The following is a 23,858-nucleotide window of genomic DNA, read 5'->3' as shown; positions in this document are numbered from 1 at the left end:
TTTGTATACAATTCTTTTATTTTTAGCAAAAATTTTTTTTGATGTGTTTCTTTATTTTAAGTTCTGGGGTACATGTGCAGAATTGCAGGTGTGTTACATAGGTAAACATGTCCATGGTGGTTTGGTGTACCTATCAACCCATCACCCACGTAGTAAGCCCAGCATGCATTAGCTATTTTTTCTAATGTTCTCTCTCTTTCCACCCCTGACCCCGACAGGCCCTAGTGTGTGTTGTTCTCCCAAAATATGGAACATTTCACGAATTTGTGTGTCATCCTTGTGCAGGGGCTATGCTAATCTTCTCTGTATCATTCCAATTTTGGTATATGTGCTGCCAAGGCGAGCACACAATTCTTTTATTAATAAATTCTTTTTTTTTTTTTTTGTGAGAGCTTTTTATGGGAATCCTTAATTTTAATTAATAACACAGACTCAGGATAGGGCATTCCATAGTCTTATTTGATAACTAATTTCACAATGAAACACTGTCCATCAGGAAGGTCCTACTTCTATCTAAATTCCTTTTGCTGCAGGTTCAACTTCTTTCCTCCGGTTTTGTAGTTAGTGGGAGGGGAGGACAACTGGTTAAAGTCTTCCACATAATAATGCTTCACATGCTTAAAGACCTCCCAGCAACTTGATTCAAATAGGATGGAAATTTTAAATGAGCAGACGGATACAGACTTGAGTTCAGGTTTATTAAGGAAAATGAGTATCCCTGGGGTTATCTCTATTGTAATTTAGGCATTTTCAGCATGTAGCCTCAAGGGGAGACAAAGGACTTCAGGCTATAAATGCTATGCTTTGCCTTCTGCTTTTATTTCCCCCTCTCATCAGAGTCTGTGGCCTCTACATGCCTTCCCTGTTAGGAAGCAATTTCTCATTGCACATTCAGTCTTACTTCGAGCTCACAAGTAGAGCACTACTTTTCTGGCTGCTTCATGTGTGTAGTTTCTGGCATTGTATAATGTACTCTTAAAGCAGAGCCTGTGTGAATGTGTGATTATTTTCGTTAGATGGTAACTCACAATTTTTTCAGTGGAGATCACACAGTTTTCAGGTTGTGTGGACTGGAAGCCCTGGGCCAGGGGCCTAACCGAGTGGATATTTACATTTTACCCCTCCAAAGAAAAACACATCTTGCCCATGTAGTTTCATGTTCAGTCTGTTGCTCTGGCAGCCTTGAATCAGTTTCTTTTGTCATTCAGTGTTTGCTGATATAGTGCTGTTTGATTATTTCTCTTATCCTCTCCCATGGACCACATGTTCTTCAAAAGTAGGGAGTATGCCTTGCATTTCTGTGTGATACCTTATTCTTCTCTGTCAACATCTGGTGAATACATACACAGCACATAATAAAGACCAAAACTTGTCACGTAGCCCCTACTTATTAGTTATGAATTTCATGAAAGCAAATAAAGTAGAGATATTTAAAAATATGTCTAGTGAAATAGTTGTCTCTAGATCAGGGTTTCTTGATAGTAGCAGTATGACAATTGCCATTTTGTATTAGATAATTCTTTGTTTGGGAGGTTGTCCTGTGTGCAGTAGGATGTTAGTATCCCGGCCTCTACCCATGCGATGACAGTAGCATTCTCCCACACACCCACTTCTGAAACCAAAAATGCCTCCAGACATTCCCAAAAGTCCTCTAGGGGGGAAAGCATCACCCCTAGTTGAAAACCACTTCTCTAGATCCTCCACCTTTGAGAGAGATTTAAGTGACTGAATGTGGAAAGGAGTTGGTCACCTGAGCAAGTGCAGAGACACATCTCCAGCATGTTACCATTTTTAGATTAATAACTTCTTTTATGTAGAAGAAAATTTAAAAATACTGTTAAAGTAAGGAGCAAGATCTAGAACCTGAAAAAGTCAAATCAGGTTGTCTAAAATGAGATGTGGGATCCACAGAAACTGAATCCCCGTTTGCCTCTGTGTGTGGCTGTACCCCAGAATTAATGCTATTTTACCCTCTAATGCTTCAGTATGTGGTTCATTTGCCTCTGTTTGTTTATAGGTAGAATTGGAGGTATACGACTTCTTCTTTGAAAGGAGTGCACCTATGACAGTCCACATCTCCATCAGAACAGCAGACACAAATGCCCCCCGTGTATCCTGGAATACAGGTAAAGCTCAATATGAGGCATAAAGCAACATAGCCCTGAAGGGAATACAAGAAAGATGGGTCAGGAAAGAAAGGTAGTTTTATTCCTATGTCATACATGAGGCAACTGAAACCCAGACAGATGAAGGGCATCAGATTGTAGCTTTTGTTGTTGTTTTTTTATTCCTCCTGGCAGCGTGAGAAATTTAAATCCAGGATTTCTGTGTCCTGCGGCCAAGTTCTTTCTTCTGCTGGAGATAAGACAAAGGGACACTTTTCAACTGAATGAAGCAAAAAAGTAACTATTTGTGATATTGAGCTGTAGTGGGACTGAAATCTCCAACTCAGATTGTTACAAGGGACTGGAGAAAGGTTTAACTTTTATAATCCATATTTTTATGTTGGGCTACATGGAAACTGAAAAACATAAATAAGAGCTTTAACTGCTTTAAAATATGGCTTTCTATGCCATATTTAATTCTGAGTGGACTTATGTGATGTATATATGTTGACCAGATGTAAATGTGGAATGTAAATGGAGATCTTTTCCTTTCTCACTGATCCTATCAATACCATTTGAAACATACTTAAAAGCAGTGATGGTAGACTGTATTAAGGGAAAAATGTCTGTGTCTGATTTAAATCCTCAGGTGGCAGCTTAAACAAGCTGCCTTGTGTGTGTACACATAGGTATGTGTTTGTATGTATGTGAGTTTCAGTAGAGATAGAGAACATCAGGTGAGCAGCCTTGATTTATAATTCTGGCTCTACATCCTATTTGATCTCTGTCAGGGGGGTAATGAGAGAAAAGACGGAATCAGTAACCTAAAGTTTAGGAATAGTCACATGTTGCGTGGACTCCTGCTTGAGTGTAGAGATGGAATTGTCTGTACGTGTACGTGTGATTGGTGACACCCAGGTTTGTTCAATGTCATTTTGGCTGCTTTGAACATCAGAATCCTTTTTAAAATAAACGTTTGCTTATTAGGAACTTGATCTGTGCCATCGTTGAAATTTGGAGAATATATTACATTTAAAATTATTTATTATTTCACCATGAAGATATAACCAATGTTAATATTTTGCTGTATATATTTCTAGGCTTCTCGATTGTTCCTCTGCTGTGTTCCGTGATGCCTTGTCCTGTGCACTCCTGGCTTCCAAACCCTTATTGTATTGCCAGTCACAGAGATTCTTCTTATGCACCCCTCCTCCCTCCCTCCCTCCCTCCCTTCCTTCCTTCCTTCCTTCCTTCCTTCCTTCCTTCCTTCCTTCCTTCCTTTTCTCTCTCCCTCTCCTTTACATATGTATTAGCCCAATTTCCCTAGAAAACAGACCCCAAGGCAGATCAGATGTACTAACCCTATACTGAAAGCAAGAGTAAGGGGAGAAGCAAATAAAAAGGTGGCATAGCTGAGCTGGTCACAGCTTTACAGTAAGATAAAGCAGATTGCTCTGTAGTGTTGATGTCTCCAGGGAGAAGATGCAACCGCTGTGTCTGGGAAGAGTTGGAAGTGGGGTGGGGAAAAGGTCAACAATCTATTAATGGTCAGTTCTTTCCCATTTCCTGTCTTTAATGGGTTAAAGTTTACTTCAGTGGCTGTTAACTCCCCACATGCCCAGAGGGTGTTATCTGGCCCTTCTTAGCAGCCATAGAACGTATTCCCTGGGTCCCCTGGTGCAGGGCCTGATAAGCCACAAGGTTGGTCCTGCCGCCACCAGAGGGCAGTGGAGGTAGCCGGCTGCATCAGAAGATGAGGCAGTGGTGGCAGGAGGGCTTTACAATTTTGGAAACTGGGAATCCTCATGGGGCGGCTGCAGCTAGAGAACTGTCAGTTGGTCGAGGCCGGAGTGGTGGGTGAAGCTGGCAGATGTAAGAGAAGCATAAGATAGGTCCAGCAGCATGCTACCTTGCAATTCGACCAGCTTGCTCTGCTCCCTTTCAGGACTCTCTGTAATCTGTTGTAATATTGGAGTCAATAGTACTAAGAATAAAAGTAGTACTAAAAATAAAAGCTACATTCCAGTTTCTTGAAAAGCTTTTAAAGATGCAATATTCACATGGTTTCATGAGTGGAAATTCATTCATCTTTTCTTAAGCAGGCACGTTGGCATGTCACAGAACTTGCCAGTACCCTTTTCTTATCTTTTTTTTTTTTTTTAATTTAAGTTCTGGGATACGTGTGATGAATGTGCAGGTTTGTTACCTAGGTGCACACGTGCCATGGTGATTTGCTACATCTATCAACCTGTCATCTAGGTTTTAAGCTCCACATGCATTAGGTATTTATCCTAATGCTCTCTCTCCCCTTTCCCCCATACTCCCATACTCCCCTTTCCCCCATACCCCAGAACAGGTCCCAGTGTCTGATGTTCCTCTCCCTGTGTCCATGTGTTCTCATTGTTCAGCTCCCACTTATGAGTGAGAACATGTGGTGTTTGGTTTACTGTTCCCGTGTTAGTTTGCTGAGGAGGATGGTTTCCAGCTTCATCCATGTCCCCCGCAAAGGGCATGAACTCACTATTTTTTTACGCTGCATAGTATTCCATGGTCCAATGTGCACATTTTCTTTATCCAGTCTATCATGCCAAAACCCTTTTCTCCTTTCTTTCACAGGTCTGAATCTCCTTGAGGGGCAGTCTCGAGCCATCACTTGGGAACAATTTCAGGTCGTCGACAATGACGACATTGGTGCTGTCCGGCTAGTCACTGTTGGTGGCCTGCAGCATGGATGGCTGACTTTAAGAGGTGAATGATCCAACTTGGTAACCTAGCAAAGAATCCAAAAGTATTTTCTTCAGAAGTACACGTATTTAACAGATATATGTAGCATCTCTTGGGCCCCATTTCTCAATGAAATTGTCAAATGCAGAAAATCTGGAGATCTTGAAACCATTGACTTTTGTGTTCAAGTGCTCTGATCAATGTCTAACCATTTATGAACAGTACCTTGTGCATGGCTCATTGTTTAAACCTCAGTTTTGCTTTCTAGATGCCATGTAGGACTCCTTCTAAGTATACTCCTTAACTAGTTATTTTTTTCCCAGTTGGAGGACAAAATGTTTTTTCTTTCTCTGCTTCAAACAAGTATATTGAAAAATTAGGCCAAGTGCAGCGGCTCATGCCTGTAATCCCCACATTTTGGGAGACTGAGGCGAGTGGATCATCTGAGGTCAGGAGTTCGAGACCAGTCTGACCAATATGGTAAATGCCCGTCTCTACTAAAAATACAAAAATTGGCCGGGCATGGTGGTAGGCATCTGTAGTCCCAGCTACTTGGGAGGCTGAGACAGGAGAATTGCTTGAACCTGGGCAGCAGAGGTTGCAGTGAGCCAAGATCACGCCGCTGCACTCCAGCCTGGGTGACAAGGCAAGATTCCATCTCAAGAAAAAAAAAAGAAAGAAAAGAAAAATTAATGCTTAATGAATACTTCAGTAATAATGATGTTATGTTATTAGTAGTAGTTGTCATGGTTTAAAAGAAATAAATTTATAATTCTATGGGATGATAGTTAACAAGGTAATAATCCTAATAAAAGTAATATTTACACTTTATGATAAAATAAGTCATTCCTTATAATGAGCTCAGAGGATTTAATTCAGTTATCTTCTTAGTTTCCCTAACTGTAAAGCAGAAAGATAACTCTCAGGGAAAGTGATCAGGGAATTCTGGAATCAAAAACAAAATAATAAATGTGTGATAAATCGTACTACTTAATCCCAGGACAGTGGGAAGCCAGTTTAAATCTGGGTATACCAGTCAGGTTGGATGTTCAGTTGTACGTAAGAGAAATCCAAGTGTAGTGGCTTGAAAATTAGTTATTTTCTTCATGTCTTTGAGGCTGGAAGACACAGAAGGAACAATGAAAGAAGTTATGGCATCTAAGTTTGCTCTATTTAACAAGTTTTCCTAGGAGCACAATACAACAATTTCCACTTAGATTTCTTTATCAAACTATGTCACATACAACTCCTCAGTGCAAGCGAGTCGAGAAGTCTGAGTATTTTTAAATGACTGTATTGCTATGCCAAATACAACTAGGATTCTGGTAGTGAGGAAGAAGCATAAAGTGGCTCTTGGGCAAGAAAGTGTTAAATAGTTTATTCCTCTAAGGTCTTTAACACAGCCACATGGTGTGAAGAGAGTACTGAGGTGCACCTGCCATTAAGAATTGTAAGTCTTTGGCTGGGCACAGTGGCTCATGGCTGTAATCCCAGCATTTCGGGAGGCTGAGACGGGCAGATCACTTGAGCTCAGGAGTTCGAGACCAGCCTGGCCAACATGGTGAAACCCCATCTCTGCTAAAAACACAAAAATAGCCCGGTGTGGTGGTGTGTGCCTGAGTCCCAGCTACTCTGGAGGCTGAGGCAAGAGAATCGTTTGAACCCAGGAGGTGGAGGTTGCAATGAGCTGAGATCGCGCCACTGCACTCCAACCTGGGAGACAGAGGGAGACTCTGTCTCAAAAACAAAACAAAACAAAACCAAACAAAACAAGAAAACAAAAAGAATTGTAAGTCTCTGAAGAAAAGAAAGCAATATTTATTAATACTATACAGATGAAATGAAGAGTGGGAGAACATAATGCATTGATGGTCTGGGTTCAGAGGAGATAGAAAATAGTATAACCATTTATTAAGCATTTACTTTGTGACAGATACTGTGCAAAGCATTCTGTATGCTTTATCTTGTTTATCTCATATCAACTTTATGGTATTAGATACTATTATTATTCCCATTTTACAAATGGGTAACCTGAGACTTAGAACAACTGACTTATCTAAGGTAACACACCTAGAAAATGACAGAACTGGGATTTGAACCCAGTCTGTTAGATATCAGAGCTCTAGCTCTTGGTCTTTGAGCCAGTAATTTTCAAATAGGCTTGATAACACTGGTTGTTGCCTCCCTCCCACCCACCCCTGAATTTCTGATTCAGCAGGTCCAGGGTAAGTCCTGAGAATTTACATTTCTAAAACTTTCTAGATAGTACTGAGGTTGCTGGTTTGAGACCACTCCTCTAAGAACTGCTGCCATGTAGGATGGTAGCAATTAGCTGAAGAATAACCAACATTTATTGTAGGCTTACTGTTGCTTAAGTTCTCTCATTCTTGCTGTGGATTATGAGGTAAGTATTTGTATTAGTAAGGGTTCGCTAGAGAAATTAAGCCAACAGAATGTCTATCTATGTATCTATGTATCTATCTGTCTACCTACCTGCCTACCTACCTACCTATCTATGAGGTGATTTATTATGGGAATTGGCTTATGTAATTGTGGAGGCTGAGAGGTTCCATGTTAGGCCATTGGAGAACCAGGAAAGCCCATGAAGTCGTGGGTATTAGTCTGAAGGCCCGAGAACCAGGGAAGCTGATGGTGTAACTCCCAGTCCAAAGCCAAAGGCTTGAGAAGCTGGGCAAGGGGAGTGGAGAGGGGTGAGTGTGGTAGGGAAGGTGAAGGGTGGAGGGACAAATGGGGGTGTTAGAGGGTGGCTGGTTTATGTTCCAGAGTTCAAAGGCCCAAGAGCCAGGAGCTCCAGTGTCAGAGGGAAGAAGATGGAAGGAAGTCTCAGCTCCAGAAGAAAGAGAGCATTCCCCTTTCCTCTTCCTTTTTGTTCTACTTAGTCCCTCAATGGATTGGGTGATGCCTGTCCACAGTGATGAGCGTGATCTTTTCTCAGTCTACTGATTCGAATGCTGATCACTTCAAGAAACACCCTCTTCACAGAACCACCCAGCAGTAATATTTTACCAGTTGTCTGGGCATTCCTTAGCCCAGTTAAGTTGATGGAAAAAGTTAAAACCATCACAGTAGTATTATCCATGTTTTATAGATAAGTTTTATAAATTAAATACCTTGCTCAAATCTGCACAACTGATGAATGTTGGAGCCGGTATTCAAAACTAGATGTGTTGTCCCAGAACCCACTAACAATCTGTAGTTTTTCCAGGTGAGGGAAATACGGGCTGCACACTTTCCTTAGCAGCCTCTGTTGTATTGATGCTTTCCCCACAGCTGCTGCTTCTGCACTCCCTTGCTCAATCTGCTCCATCTCTGCTCTCTCCCTCAGGGGGCAAAGGATTTCTCTTCACCGTGGCTGATCTCCAGGCTGGAGTTGTTCGCTATCATCATGATGACAGCGATTCCACCAAAGACTTCGTGGTCTTCCGGATATTTGATGGTCATCACAGCATCCGTCACAAATTCCCCATCAACATCTTGCCCAAAGATGATAGTCCCCCGTTCCTCATAACCAACGTTGTGATTGAACTGGAAGAGGGGCAGACTATCCTGATCCAGGGATCCATGCTGCGAGCTTCAGATACGGACGGCAGTGATGACTACATCTTCTTCAATATCACGAAACCTCCGCAGGCTGGAGAGATCATGAAGAAGCCAGGGCCAGGACTGATAGGTAAGTTCTGGGTAGTCAAGATCATTTGAATGCAATTCACTCTTCCGTGGAGAACCTACTATGCACCCTTCTGGGTTTGCTGACATTGTGTCAGAGTTTGTGCTAAGGTGAACATCAATTTTCTGAAGTAAGATAGTATTTTTATTCCCGTTTTATAATGAGGAAGCCTGAGATTTAGGAAAGTTAATGTGATCTATCCAAGGTTGTGCATCTACAGATTTCCAGAGCTGAGCCTCAAAGTAACCATTACTGTATGAAAAATTAAGTCAGCCAAGCAAGGTGATAGAACAAATTAGTCTAAAAGGAGATTTTTGGAATATTCTAGATTATTGATAATTTCATGAATAACATTTGTTTACATTTTGTTAGAATCATTTTGTAACTACTACTTAAAGTGGGTAGATCCAGAGTTTGACAAAATAGGGATCAAATAAGTAGTTAGTGTTACTTTGTATATTTGAAATAAGAGTAAGTTTCTTGAAAATATTTTTCAAATGCTAATTTTTCCATATATCAAGACAGATGTAGCAAGTTTAGTTTTCCTGCTTTATTATTTATTATTTTTCTGCTTTATTATTTATCTTTGATGAAAGCATTTAATGCAGATTCCTTGGGGACATATAATATACTAGACAGATAAGACTTTTGAAGATAAGTCCAATATCATTGTCCCTCGATATTTGATAGGCTTGTACAAAAGTATGTGATGTTTTATGAACCCGATAGGCTATCCTGTCCCTGGCTTCCTTCAGAGGGATTTGTTTAATGGAATCATTTATTATCGTCACTTTGGTGGAGAAATCTTTGAAGATTCTTTTCAATTTGTCCTGTGGGACAGCCATGAACCTCCAAATCTTTCAGTGCCACAGGTAAGAGACCGTTTCTGAACACTTTCCCAAAGTCTTGTGCACAGGTATCAATTCTAGGAGATGTGGTTAGAAACCACATGAAAACAGGTTTCAAGGTTTAAAAATTGAAAAACAATCGATTAAACAAAATTAAGCAGACTTCTTTGCAATAGGACTACTCAGATGTTTCCTTTTTGAAAGAGTTTTATATATATGTATGTATTCAGTGTTTCCAGCTCATTCAGCTATGGGACCCTTTTATGTAGAGCAGCTCACAAAATTTGCTTGTCTCCAGACACTCAAGAAAACATTTATTCTGTATGTGATGATTAAATTATAGGCTCCAGAGTGAGGCTGCCTGAGTTTCCCTCTTGATCTTGACACTGACTGACTGGTCAGCCCATGCCCCAGTTTCCTCGTCTGTAAAACTGATAATAATAGAACCTTCCTTTAGAGTTATTGTGAAGGTGAGATAATACATATGAAGTACTGAGAACATTTTGGTACATGGGAAACACTCAATAAATACATTAGCTATTATTTATTGTTGTCTTTAAAGATCGAAGAGTCTCTTACTACCACTAGAGGATATAATTTAAATGTGTAGAATGTAGAAATAAGTTTAAGCAAACATTGCCATATAGAAATTACAGAAAGTGGAGTCAGGGTAGTGTCTGGACAACTATAATAGATTCCTTGAAAGGAGAGGCTGATTGATAATAGAGATTTTAAAAAACGACAGCTGAAATTAAGTAATCACCTACTGATATGGTTTGGCTGTGTCCCCACCCAAATCTTATCTTGAATTGTAACTCCCACAATTCCCACGTGTCATAGGAGGAACCTGTGGGAGGTAATTGAATCATGGGGGCGGGTTTTGCTGTGCTGTTCTCGTGATAGTAAGTCTCACGAGATCTGATGGTTTTAAAAACAGGTGTTCCCCCTGTGCAAACGTGCTCTCTCTCTTTGTCTGCTGTCGTCCACGTAAGACGCGACTTGATCCCTTTTGCCGTGATTGTGAGACCTCCCCAGCCATGTGGAACTATACGTCCATTAAATCTCCTTCTTTTGTAAATTGCCTGGTCTCGGGTATGTCTTTATTAGCAGTGTGAGAACAGGCTAATACACCTACTCTGTACAGTACTTTTTGCTAGGCATTTTGTACCTGTTATCTTGGAAGATAGCCTGTGTATGGATCCAAGCAAATCTCCAACCTGTTCTAGAATGACTGCTTAAAGCAAGTGTCCTATTTGTCACAAAATGCCTTCCCATAATGTCACAGACACTGACGTTAGCTAATGCATAGATGATTGAGCTATTCATCTGTGGCTAAGAAGAGTGTAACAGAAGGAGATGATCAGAAAGAATGATTTCAGAGAGCTCAGAAATGGAAGGCAGTAGGTGATCCCTATTAAGAAGGAATAGAGAATGAATGAGAAAACTCGGTTCATCTGCTCTTTGACTAACAGGTCAGTTCCTTTTCAAATAACACCTCCCTCTTTTTATCAATGTATTATATGTCATTTCTAGATTAAATTTTTGTTTGAAACCTTAGTTGATTTGATAGTTCAAAATGGTAACAGTTAATAGGATTTACTTCTAAATCTTCTGTGTATCCAATCTGAGTTATGTTTCTGATAAGGATACCATATCACTTTTAGCAGCCTAGGGGCCTTTTTAAAAATGAAAATTTCTGGACTTTTTTATTCTTTTGTTGTTATATATTTTATAAATCATGTTCTTCATATACACAAATATAGATGTCAGATTTCTCTGTAATGAAAACTTTAGTGCAACATAATTATTTCTGAATCTGGGCAAATTGGTCGAACTAAACTGTAGATCTAGTTACAAGTTTATTCCCTGTGTTGGATAGGTTTCTAAAGATGCTTATGTTTTTCTCTGCTTTCATCTTCTTAATTTATGTCAGAAGGAGAAAGAGAGTGGGGCAGAGGGAGATCTACAAATTTGCTCTCTTCATTAGCCTGTATCTTTGGCCCCTAAATATTTATCCAGTTCAGACTTGTGTCTACTTCTCTACCTGACATCTTTACGTGTATGTATCATCAGCATTTTAAATTCATTATGACCAAAATACATTTAGCATGTGTCCCTAAAAACTTGCACAAAATAACTAGCTGGAATCTCTGAAGTCATCCCTGACTCCTTTCTCTAATGTCAGCACAACCAATCAGTCAGCAGGTTTACTAAATCTGCTTGATGAGTTTCTCTGATCTATCTCTACTTCCCCACCGCATTGCCATTGCTTCAGCTCAACCTTCGTCTTTTCTGGACTAGATTATCCTCAGAACCCCTCCCGTGGCCTTTTACAAATAGAGGTGATTAACCAAATCCTTATAGTTACGATGAATTAAAGCTCATTAATATAATAGCAGTATTCTTAGTGAAATTAATCTAGCATCTGTTTTTCCCATTCTCCCTCTTCTGGTTGGTGGTAGCTTTGTCTTAGTTCCTCTCCAGACTATGGACTTGCTCTCAGCTCTAACATCACCTGTTCCAAGAATCCTCTGACGACCCCATTCCACAAACCCTCAAGCTGGATCAGCTTATCCTTTTATATGCTCTGGCATCTGTTTGCATGTATCTTTGTTGTTGAACTTTCTATAAAGTAAGACCACGATTTCTTTTATTGGATCAACTCTGATCTCCTTGATAGCAGGGACCCAGAATTATTCATTTCAATGTTTCTAGACCTAGGTGTCTGACTCAGTGTAGACCCTGACGAACTGCTTATTGATCACAAAATGAGTTCTGGTTCTTTCAACTTTTACTGAAACTGGGAGGAGATAAAACCCAAATATTTGATAGAGACTAGGGAGGGAGTGAGATGGGGAGGTAATAAGTGTAAAGCTTTATTCTTCAGAGTTTTTAGAAATGAGTGCGTGCATGCCAATGAAACAAGTATTGTGTGTGTGTGTGTGTGCGCGCGCGCGCTAGCAAGCATTTTTATATTTAAAGCTCCTATATTATCAGTGAAACTCCAATATTTGAGGAGCTCAAATGATTATCTGATCTATTTGATGTTTACATTCTCAATTTGGACAAGTATCTAGTCATGTCCTACAAATAAAAATAGATTTTAAATATTCAACAAAATTAGTAACTTTCAGCTGCTCAACTAGAAGTCCAGATAAGATGATTACTTGCTTTTGTGATCAGAAGATTCCATGGTTTTGATTTTTTCTGACATAATGGAAGCACAGATGAGCAATGTCAATTCTGTCTACAACAATGGCATTCAGAATACGCAATTTGAAAATGATGAGAATTCCTTTTGAAATTGACACACAAAGCAAAACTAAAATATGGTTAAGCTTTTTCTATGACATAAAAAAGGCTAGAACTTCAGCTCAGCCACCTACAAGCTGTGCCCCCTGGGGCAAATCACTTAACCCCTTTGGGGCTCAGGTTTTTTCTCTGAACATTGGGAATAATAACCATGGCTATTATTAGTAAAGTGCTATCTGGATCACACAAGAAAGCTAGTAGAACAGTGAGTACACAGTACTTAGTAGGTGCTAATAAATTAATTCCCTGTCTCTATCCTTTCATGACTGTTGCCAAAGTTTACGGCATGTTTATCCATTATGAAGCATTTCAGTAATTAAAAATTAAATCCAGTTATCAAAATAAATACAATGGCAGTCATTTTTCTATTCTCCTGGAGTCAGTGTCATGATTTTTCCCCCCAATTATAGTGTTTCACTAATCTACAAAGTTCAGAAATTCTCTGTGGGACCTCCCAGCCATAGTGTGGATCAGTGAGGCTCTACTTAATTGGAAAACTGGATTTAATAAGGAAACAATAGTTATTGTGCCTGCAAAGAGACCATTTTCCATGCTAATTTATTCTCCAATGTGTTCTTTGTGTAAAAAGAATGTACAGCATGCTTTTTTATACTCCTGTAATAATTTTTGGTGGGCATATTTGTGTGTGTGTGTGTGTGTGTGTGTGTGTGGTTTTAAGGAGCGGAGAGTTTAATATGCAAGACGGGGAAGAAGGAAGGGAGAAGACAGAAGGAAGAACCTCCCCTGTACAGAGACAGATCGGGGAGTGGCTCCAAAGCTGAAAGAAGAGATCCCCAGGTGTCGTGGACACCAGCCAGGTACATATGCAGAGGCTGGAGGAGGCGGTGTCTGATTTGCATAGGGCTCAGGGAATAAGTTTGACCAGGCATGTCATTCACATAGCCCGCAAAAAAGCTGGTCCTCCCACCCTACCTTTTAATATGCAAATGCAGGGCGCCATGATTTCTACACACGTGGGGATATGTGGGGGTGGCCATGTTGCCAAGAGTATGTGGGCCAGGGACAAGAAGGCCAAGGGAATTGCCATGTTGGGTGGACCCAGTTTCTAATAGTCAGCATTGGCATATAAAAGGTTGCCCACCTGGCTCTAAGAGCTGAGGCTTTACAAGAAAATTTTCCGGATATGCTTTAAAAGATGAAAACTACCCAAGGACCCCTTTTCCTCTCTATCTGCCTAAAATAATATCTTTTTCTTAGTAACTCCTACCACATTCCTCCCTGTGGCGATATCACACTAACTGCAGTTAGGGGGTTTTGGGCGAAGACTCTTTCTGGCTACTTCCAATTTAAAAGGGGTGTGGAATGGGGAACAGCAGTTAGGGCTCCTCCTGGGGTTGATTTAAGGGTCCTGGGAAGAATGGCATGTCCATGTGTGGTTCAGTTTGCAGCACCATTTACAGTTTGATTGCTTTTAGGCGAGAAGAAACAATTTGAGTTATAGTACTGAAAATACAGCGTCCAAATATCAATTCAAGACATACAAGCAAGAGAGGGCTTAATAAAGGGGTTAACCAATTCCATGAAGAAGACTGGAATTTCTTAAAGAGGGATTGTAGCCACCCAGGGCTGAAGCCGGCATTTCCCCTGAGCCTGTTAATAATTTTGATTTGATTTTTAAGCACCTGTAGATTTTCCTTTCCTTTACTAGGTGTTAATCCAAAAGCAGCACGTTTCATTTAAAAGTGCATCACTAAACCCAATAAAAAATCCTAGGAGACTTAGTGATAGTAAAACTTTTATGCTTCCTTTTTGTCAGTAACTATTATCCCAGTTATAAGGATAATGATAAAGCAAAATACAACAGCAATGAAAACTCTGTTGGATATTTTAGTCAGAAGGTGCTGCTACCATGTATAACCCTATTGCAAATAGTAGAGTGAGGACAGCAGTTCCCACAAGTGTGTTGTGGTAGACAATTTCCATTTAAAATTTTACTTGCCAAGATACAGAATTCCCCTTTGGGGGTCTATGAAGTTCCTTGCTTTTATTTTCCCAAACAAAGAAAGCTCAGAGTTATGGGCACCTTACTCACTTTCCTTACCTGGCAGAATTTGCAAAGTAGTTGCCCAGAACTAGCATATTGATTCACATTTTTACATTACCCATCCTTTTTTTTTTTTCTAAGCTGCAGATCATCACTTGATTCACAGATTAGTCTAAAATGTAGGCAAAAAGTTTAAAAACAATGAGACTAGGATTTAATGACAAATTTATGATAAGCTTTGGAGCAAAATTTTTCTCTTCAGTCCTCATTTTTGGTAAAAAGTAATTATGAATGAACTTTAGTCTTATGGTTGGCCTGATTATTTGCATAAAGTGCAGCAAGAATGGTTATTTTTACATAGGCCTTTTGGATTGGCTTTGATGAAACTCTGTTTCACAAGGAATTTCAGATAAGACTTTTAAAGCCAAGCCCAGCCATGGGTTTGTATCCTCTAATACCTGTGAGTTGGGTGATCCTTTCCTCTTGAGGTCCCAAGATACACTCAGAGCTTCCAGACCTATTAGAAAGTGACATTCTTTACTGACCACAGGTCAGGAACCCTGTGTGGGGACTGTATAGACAAGGTAGGAGGCCAGTTCTCCCCAAGGGGCTTTAATTAGCTCTACATGTCAAACTTGATTCCTTAAAGGGAAACACACCCTTTCAGTCAAAGCCTTGATAAAATAACCGGTTTTCCAATTGTGTCCTGTTGACAAAGAAAAATTGATTCTTACTGCACTGATGCAAACAACTTTATTGCCATAAGAGTACTTATAGATAGTCTACAGATTCTAGAGGAACCAGGCGGAGAAAAATGAACATGCTCCAAATTTTGTTTACAGAATACCTTACTTAATTATTAAAGGCTGTAAATTGTTTAAAATAAGTTTCCTTGACTCTGAAAAACTAAACAAGGATTAGCAGTATTCCAAGCAAAAGTCAAAAAGTTTGCTTTAACTTTCTCAGTGCTTAGTTAAATTTTGTTTTGCTTGATATTTGTGAACATGTCAGGTTTTTAGGAGGCCCGTAGATTCTCCCTCTATTTCAGTGTTACAATCTTCAAAGCTATTAATAACCTGCATTTGAGAACACCTGTTAAAGTCCTTAATATAGCTCGATTATAAACCATCTTTTGAGAACGAACAAAGCAAGACAACAATTGTCTGTGGATGGCAACATTTCCAGGATAGTTACAGTTAAAAACATGACTGGGAAAGAACTTTATTTATCTTTGTGGTTTACAATAACTTTACCCTTAATTATGATTGATAGCATATACTTAGGCATTAGAATTTTAGACAACCCATACAATTTTTGAACATATATTAGTGTTCACCAAAATGTAACTTAAAGAAGATTGGACATCATTTTGGCAATCTCATGTGACTAAACATGTCAAATAATTCTGTTTACCTCTTTTCTGAAGGTTTCAGGAGCCTCTGAACCATCCAAAAAGCCAGGCATCAGGAAGGATAATTTCCAGATTGCCATAAATTATTTTGCCAAAATGATGACTCAAAAGGCAAAAACATTTTGTTAGTCTTTACTGTGACATGAAAATTCTGTTTAAAGCTAAATTTTACCCTTGCATTAGTTTATTTGTTCAAATGAAAACTTATAGATTATTCCATTTTATCTTAATCAGTTTGACCATGAGGTGAAATTTTTACAACCTTTTATAACCCTTTTACTAAAGGGCAGAGTGGTGTCTTAAGACTTCTTACTGTGCTTTTATTTCAATGGTTAATGTATGAAAAGACCATATAGATACCATGGGAGAAGATGGTGTAATGCTTCTACCATGCATTTCCTTTCGAGGCAAACCAAAGCCAATTGGCTTATTTTTTTTTTTTTTTTTTCATTATAAAAGTCAGTTTATTTCCCCTTTCTGTGTTTCGTATTTTCCCTTTTTGTCAGTAAATGAGCAATACAATGATTGGAAGTCTGCATGATTAAATAATATTAACAAGTTCATAAACACAAGTTTATATCAGAGTATAAAGCAAGAGGTTGAAAAATATTCCCTAACCCAATGCAAATTAGGTGTCCCTCAAAATTGCACATTCTCCTCCTAGCTTGCTTGTATAATTTAAAACATATACATATACAGAATGATCTTAAAATATTGATAACTAGTATGGAATTCACAGCCCTGAAGATATATACTCTACATTTTTCTAAAGAACGGACACCCCTCAGGCCCTAGTAATCCACTCATGTGATTCAATGTCACATACAGTCAGTCCTCAGTTTCTGATTTTTGGACTTTACAATGGTGCGAAATGGTTGCAATTTCGACATAATGTACAGTATTCAATAAATTACATGATATATTCAACACTTGATTATAAAACAGAGTTTGTGTTAGATGATTCTACCCAACTGTGGGCAATTCTAAGTGTTCTGAGTACATTTAGGGTGGGCGAGGCTAAGCTGTGGCATTCGGTAGGTCAGGGGTATTAGATGCATTTGACTTCCAATGGGTTTCCTGGGACGTAACCCCACCGTAAGTCAAAGAGCATCCGTACTTGACACTTACTAGAACAAAAGGTCTTTCCCTTTTCTCTAATTCTAGTCCTCAGCTGAGGTAACTCCAGGAACCCGGTTGTGCCAGAGATCAATCCGACGTGTAACTCGCAGCTGAAGCAACTCCACCCCAGATCTGTTGTCTGGGAACTTTAGGATCCTCTAGGAATTGGCTTATTTTGTAATCAGCCCATCCCTGATGGGAGTCTCATCTCTCAATGTAGGGTTGGGATGTTGCCTTATTTTCCAGGTGGCTAAGAGCATGCTTGTCTGATTTATAACTACTATTAGCCATCCCTTACAGTGTATTTTCTACCTAGTTATTACCAAAGCTCTCTCATAATGCGAAGTAATTTCTGATACTCCCAAAACTCAAACCATCAGATAACACAATGCAAAACAGAACAGAGCCTTTGATTTTGAGAGGGATAATTTCCTTTTAATTCCTGGGGTTTTATGAGGAAAACAGAGGTTTGTTTTTGTTTATTTATTTGTTTATATTTTCCCAAAACAGGGTCTGTGGCACGTCCTCTGTTTTTCCCAAGGAGTCCCATGCTACCAGAAGTTATCTTAGAGCCTTTCAGGCATGCATTAAGAGTGATAAGACAAAAAATGGAGAAAAATAACTCAGTTGACTGAGAAGAAAAGAGCCTTTTTCCAGAAAAGCAACATCCAAATAAAGAAAAACATAAAGGCCTTTTAAATATACCTATAACTTGAATATCCACTCTTAATTAAGCTGAGCACTCTTTAAGAAAATCCTTTTAAATCCCTTGTTACTTGACTTTAGCTATACCAAGCAGTTAAGATTTTCAGCTTTTGAACTTTACAAAAAAAAGTAACCTTGCAGATGAAATCAATGAGCCTTAATTAGGTTATGACAACCATGAGTGTACAAGGTATTTTCAAAGGAGTGATAGGCAGCTTTTGAAACTACCATTGCAAAATTGCGACTGAGACAGTGAAAGAGATCTGACCCAAACAACTCCATTTTTTTTCAGCCCCTAGGCTGTCCTTGACCAGGCTGAACCAGCTTTGGAAGGAGCCTGGTTTACAATCTGTAGTCTAAAACAAAGATGGTAACAGCTGATTCCCAAGATGTACTTCCCTCTTGCCTGGGGAAGATTAGAAACCATGGCCCAGGAGCCATGCAGCTGGAGGCTACAAGATTTTGACCCTCCCTAAACCACTCTTAAGATCAGGGCTTAAGATATTTTGTAAACCCTGCCCTTGATGGATCAGCTGGCACCACCCAGAGTGACAAACTGGCTTATTTGATTTTGTGGCCCTTACCCAGGAACTGACAGCACAAGAAGACAGCCACCACTGTAAAATGGCAGAGACTAAAACAAAGTATTGCCACGTGGTTACAGATTATGTTCCTAAGGACATGAAGCAAGATGGAGGCCTGTAGCCAAGTTTGTTACTGACCGTTCTGCTGGGCTGGCTTGAACAGCAGACCTATGGGGTCCTGGGCCTGCATCCTAACCTAAGATACCTTTTCTTTGATAGAACCATATAGAAAGACACGCAAAGCACACAAGATTGTTTACAGCTTAAGACCAACCTTACAAATCCTTTTTTATTAATTATACATTTATGGAGAACATCAACAGTGATCCTTATTATCCCTTGTTCTGGTTTGCACAGGGAGAGAAGCCAAAAGCCCAACTGGTAAGAAATTTTTACCCTTTTGTCAGCATTTCAGGCTTCTGGGTTCCCTTCCCCCTAGCTCAACTCTACGTCAAGTGTTTTAAGGTTTGGAAAATTAATTTTTCCCAGGTTGTAAGAACATGATAAAAGAGATAGAAGCCATTTTAAACTACAAAAGAAGGAAAAACATCGTAGAAAGGAATTCAATTAGGGCTGTTAAGAGGTATTGCCTCTCTTCCTATTGGGAATTGTGTTTCCCCTATTTCTTTGCCTTCCCTGTTTTTTCTTTCCCCTTTTGGCCTACTGTAGAAGACATATTGCTTATCTCCAAACTTCTCTTCTGCTTATGGAGCTGCCTGTTTTAGCTGCAGTGAGGGTTTGCTAAGTCTGTGTGAGGTCAAATACTTAAGTTAAATTTTAGAAAGCTTCTATATACCTATTAGGGTTGTTAGAAAATTGGCCTAAGTCTCCCTTTACTTGCCTAAGGTCCTGCAATGAGAAGGGAACTTGAAGGGGCCCCACATAAAGAGGCCCCTCAGATGACTTCCCTGAAAGTTACCTTTTTAATTTTAGAAAACTGTTTTCCCTGGGCCTGCCTGATATGGCTGCAAAAGAAAATAAGCCACTTTTTCTTCAAAGTTCCAAGGTCGAAGGAGTCCCAGTGCTTCAAAATACACTCTAGGGGAGTGCATGTTGAAGACAATCTGTTACTCATCTAGAAAGAGAAGTGAGAATAAAAGCATCCTTTTAGTCTCCTTCCTTTTGGTATGTGATCCAGGATGGAGATGAAAACAGTAGAGGACGTCCCCCCAACTATTTTCTGTCCGTTACTCCTGGATTCCCAGCACCCGCTTAAATGTGCTGCATGTGACTGCAGGCGTGACCCTCCAAGCCATGGCACCAGAGGAACTGAGTGTTGGGTCTTAGTCATGCTGTCCCCAAGCAATCAGTTCTCTGCCTTTTATTTCCCTTTGACTTCCTAGACTTGCATGGCCTGTGTGCCTTCCAAAAAATGGATTCCAATAAAATGATGTAATTGGGCAAGGCCCCTTTAAGGGAGGGAGCATGCCAGATTGAACTCTATATCCTGCTATTATAGCCCATGCTATAATAGCCCATTTACCCATAGAAAAATGGTTCTGGTTAACTTCCAGACTTAAAATCCCCTTACTAATTAAGTACTGTCTTAATAGGAGACAAAATAGGTACCTTAAAGGAACGTAGGAACCGAATGGCCGTTTTCCTGCCATTGGGACAATATCGAGATTAAAATTTGGCTACAGAAGATGTTTTACTCTTAATTGTTAAAAGCAGAAACTTTCCATTCACAGAAGAGGCCTAGAGCCTGATTTCTACTAGGTGGCTTAGAAATACCATGTGCTCGCCGGAGAAGTGGTATCAAGTAACCTCACCGCAGGGGAAAAGAAGAAAACCCTGTTCCTAGACCATAAAAATCCTTGCACATTTCACACAGAGAAAGAGTAAGAGGCTGCAGATAGAAAGGGAAGATGACTTTTGCAACAGGATAGTTGAGGTTCTCTGCCAACACCCAGAATGGGCTGTTGGAGGCTGTGTCCGGTCCAGAGGCCTTTGAATCACACCTGGCCAGAAATTCTCAGTTGCCTCAGAACTTTTCCCAGCCTCATGTGATGGCAAGGTCTCCCATGAAAAGAAGCTAGTTCAAGCATGGCCAACAGTCCCAGTACCTGTGGGTAATGGGGAGTTCTGCCCCTTCTCCCTAGCAAGCCTTATGTCCGTGACTTGAGTACGGCAGCCAACACTAAGTGTGTGTACTAGGTTGACAGATGCCTGTTGATTTATTTGATTTATTTTAATATAGAGGCAAAGAGTGCCTCGGAATGACAGAATAGATTTTAAGCTTGCTCCCACACTCACCTCTCTGATGAAGGCTGTACCTCAGATTCCCGGCCAATGCACCAAAGTGATATGGCTTTGATGAGTGAAGGAACACCAAGGTTCTTGGTCCTCATGCTAGTTTAGATAAAATGACATGGACACACATGGAGTGATTTTAAGGAGTGGAGCATTTAATAGGCAAGAAGGAAGGGAGAAGACAGACGGAAGAAGCTCCCCCATACAGAAACAGAGCGGTGGGGCTCCAAAGCTGAAAGAGGAGGTCTTCCGGTGGGCACATTTTTTTAAACATGCTTGATGATGGCCTAAGTTGATACGTCTTTACATATTTATGCATGTTCAAACAGTTATCATTCTGTGGGTGAGAAAAGTCCCATTTCAGCAAACTCCATTGAGAAAGAAAGTGTTCTCAATGTACTGAAATTTGATTGTAATAAAAGCGTTATTAAACACCCAATCCCAGGCAAACAGTAGAAAACTAGTGCTCAAATCAATTGCTGGGCTCTTGCTTGCTGGCGTCCCCCATGTCCCTCCAGCCTGCTTATAGCTACAGACTTATAAGGAATCAGAATATAAAGTGATAAATCTGTATACAAAATGACAAAACCTGACCTTGATCCTCATATTCAGGCTCACAATGTGATACTCCACCAGCTGGTATCTGACTTTATTGTGGGAACGGGTTCTTCATCCCTTCTCTGCCCTGATTCTTTGATTTCTGCTAGCTTGCTCTTTTGCATCTTCCTTTGAAGCTATCCAGTGCTATTTCTCACCCCCAGAAACTACTTACACTGTTAGTTTTGCCCACCAACTTTCTTCTCTGACTTGTGGTAAATGTGCACCCCCAGTGCTTGTTCTCTCATCTGGTCACGTTTCATTTCTCCCTTCCACTTCACCCATGTGGTTTTGTGTCACCTTCTTCCATTCTTTCCTCATTTTCTAGTCTTCTTTCTGCAGCTCTCATCTATCTTTATTTTTATTCTCCCTTTTGCTTCTAATATTGCTCTCTCTTGGATTAAGATCTCTTAAGGCTTAAGCTCTATAAAGCTGTCTACCAAGTAGAATAGAGTTGGAAATGTTTTTCAAAAGCAAGTTGAGTGAGTGAAGCTGTCTTAGTCCATTTTGTACTGCTATAACAGAGTACTACAGACTGGATAATTTATAAACAATAGAAATTTATTTGGCTCATGGTTCTGGAGGTTGGAAGGTCCAAGATCAATGAACTACATCTTGTGAGGGCCTTCTTACGACATCCTAATAGAGTGGAAAACATCATGTGGGTGAGAGAGAGCAAGAGCTCGAACTTGCAGACTCAAGTCCTTTTATAAAGATCACTAACCCATTCATGAGGGTGGAGCCCTCATGACAGTCATGGCAACCAAGATAGAAAGAGTTCATGGGGCAGGCTTTTGTAAAGACTCATGAAGCCAGGCAAAGTACCATTTCTGGACAGAGTAATTAATAGCTTTTCCACAACCAATCATGGATTATTGTAAAAAAGAAATGTGATGATAAAAGTTGTTTGGTGAGTCCTCCTTACCCTCTAGCATGCTATAAACCTCTGAGTGTAGTTTTAAGACTTAAAATCTCAAACAGGACATGTTGACTTTATTCAGTTTGCAAACATTAATAAAGTGCCTCCTACCTATGAAAAAATTGTGCTAGATGTTGTGGAGATACACAGATGAATGTAATATTAAGCACCTACTATGTGCCAGACATTTTACCTACATATTAATATTTGATCCTGATAACAACTCTGTGAGATTGTTAGTATTATGCTTAACTTACTAATAAGAAAATTGACCCTAAAAGGATAAGTAACTTGTTCAAGGTTAAATAGCTGCTAGTAAGTGGTATACTCAGGACTGTAACTGTACTGTCAAATTCCATGTGGTTTACACCATATTGTAATGCTGGTCTCATGGAACTTTCAGTCTGGGAGAGAGACTCATTTGTAAACTAACTAGTAATACAAAACAATGGAATAAGTATGCTAGTTGGGGGATGCTTAAGTTTGTTTAATCTGCTATAACAGGATAAATGACTGCATAATTTAGAAATAATAGAAATTTATTCAACACAAAAGAAGAAAGTCTAAAATCTCATTTAGTATATATTTGTGTACTCAATCAGGTATGGATGAGACTTCAGGTACAACTCATCCTGAAACAAAGTTCCCCTCCAGCTGTGAGTACATAAAATCAAACAAGTTACATGCTTCTAAAATACAGTGGAGGGACAGGTATAGGATAGACATTCCTCTTCCAAAAGGGAGAAATAGGAAAGAAGAAAGGATCCAAAACTCAACAGGGCAAACGACATTAAGTCTTGAGGCTTGTGAATCATCTTCTTTGACTCTATGTTCTGCCTTCTGGACATGCTGGGGTAGGGTTAATTCCACCTTTATGGCTTTTCTGGGTATAGCCCATGCAACAGCTGTCAGAGTTTGGCGTCAGGTGCCTGAGGCTTTCCTAGATGGCATTGCACATTGGTGGTCTCTGCGGTGGCCCTGACCCCATGGCTCTGCTGGGCATTGCCCTAGTGGGTGCTGTCTGCAGCAGCCCTGCACCTGAGGCAACTCTGCCTGAGTCCCAGGGCTCTCTGAGGCATCTCTTGAAATCTAAGTGGAGGCAGCTCTGTTTTCACAGCTCTTGCACTCTGCACACAAGCAGAGTTGGTATTTGTACCAAGGCCTACTGCTTGTGTTCTCTAGAGTGGTGGCTCAAGTGGTTCCTGGGCCTGCTTGAGCCACAGGGACGATTGCATCAGAATGCAGGGAGCAGAAACTTGAGGCAGTGCTGGGCAGAGACCCCACAGGTCCCTCCCTTGAAACCATTCTGTCCTCAAGGCCCTGGCGTTCTGAACCTGTGATGGGAATGGTGGCCTGTTGTCTAAAATACCTTCAGGGTCATTTTTCCATTGTCTTGGTAAATAGCAACTGGTTTCTTTCTGTTCATACTAATCTCTTTATCATATAGGCACTTGGTCACACGTTTTGTGGCCTCTCCTAAAGATGCTTTTTTGTTCTTTATATGGGCAGGCTGAGAATTTTTCCAGTCTTTAAGTTCTGCTTTCCCTTTGATGAAAAATTCTGGCTTTAGTTCATTTCTCCCTTCTTG

At 40.1% G+C, this 23,858-nt stretch overlaps 1 protein-coding gene and 1 non-coding gene across 16 annotated transcripts in view; one reads left to right on the top strand and one right to left on the bottom strand.

Moving 5' to 3' along the window:
• The window catches only part of FREM1 (FRAS1 related extracellular matrix 1), a 175,383-nt gene that overhangs the window by 58,078 nt on the left and 93,447 nt on the right, over nucleotides 1-23,858 (top strand). For all 15 annotated transcript variants that reach the window (XM_031654249.1, XM_031654248.1, XM_031654247.1 and 12 more), the window contains 4 exons: nucleotides 2,018-2,126; nucleotides 4,722-4,853; nucleotides 8,176-8,520; nucleotides 9,247-9,389. In XM_031654249.1, the coding sequence (XP_031510109.1) occupies nucleotides 2,018-2,126; nucleotides 4,722-4,853; nucleotides 8,176-8,520; nucleotides 9,247-9,389 (729 nt within the window). The remainder of the gene's footprint in view (nucleotides 1-2,017; nucleotides 2,127-4,721; nucleotides 4,854-8,175; nucleotides 8,521-9,246; nucleotides 9,390-23,858) is intronic.
• Nucleotides 241-347, bottom strand: LOC116270201. The gene has a single exon (XR_004178116.1). It is a non-coding gene; the product is annotated as a U6 spliceosomal RNA (small nuclear RNA).

This window comes from Papio anubis, chromosome 13 (assembly GCF_008728515.1).
Source record: "Papio anubis isolate 15944 chromosome 13, Panubis1.0, whole genome shotgun sequence".
NCBI lineage: Eukaryota > Metazoa > Chordata > Mammalia > Primates > Cercopithecidae > Papio > Papio anubis.
Note: the sequence above shows the minus strand (reverse complement) of the source record. Positions and strands in the feature narration are given on the sequence as shown.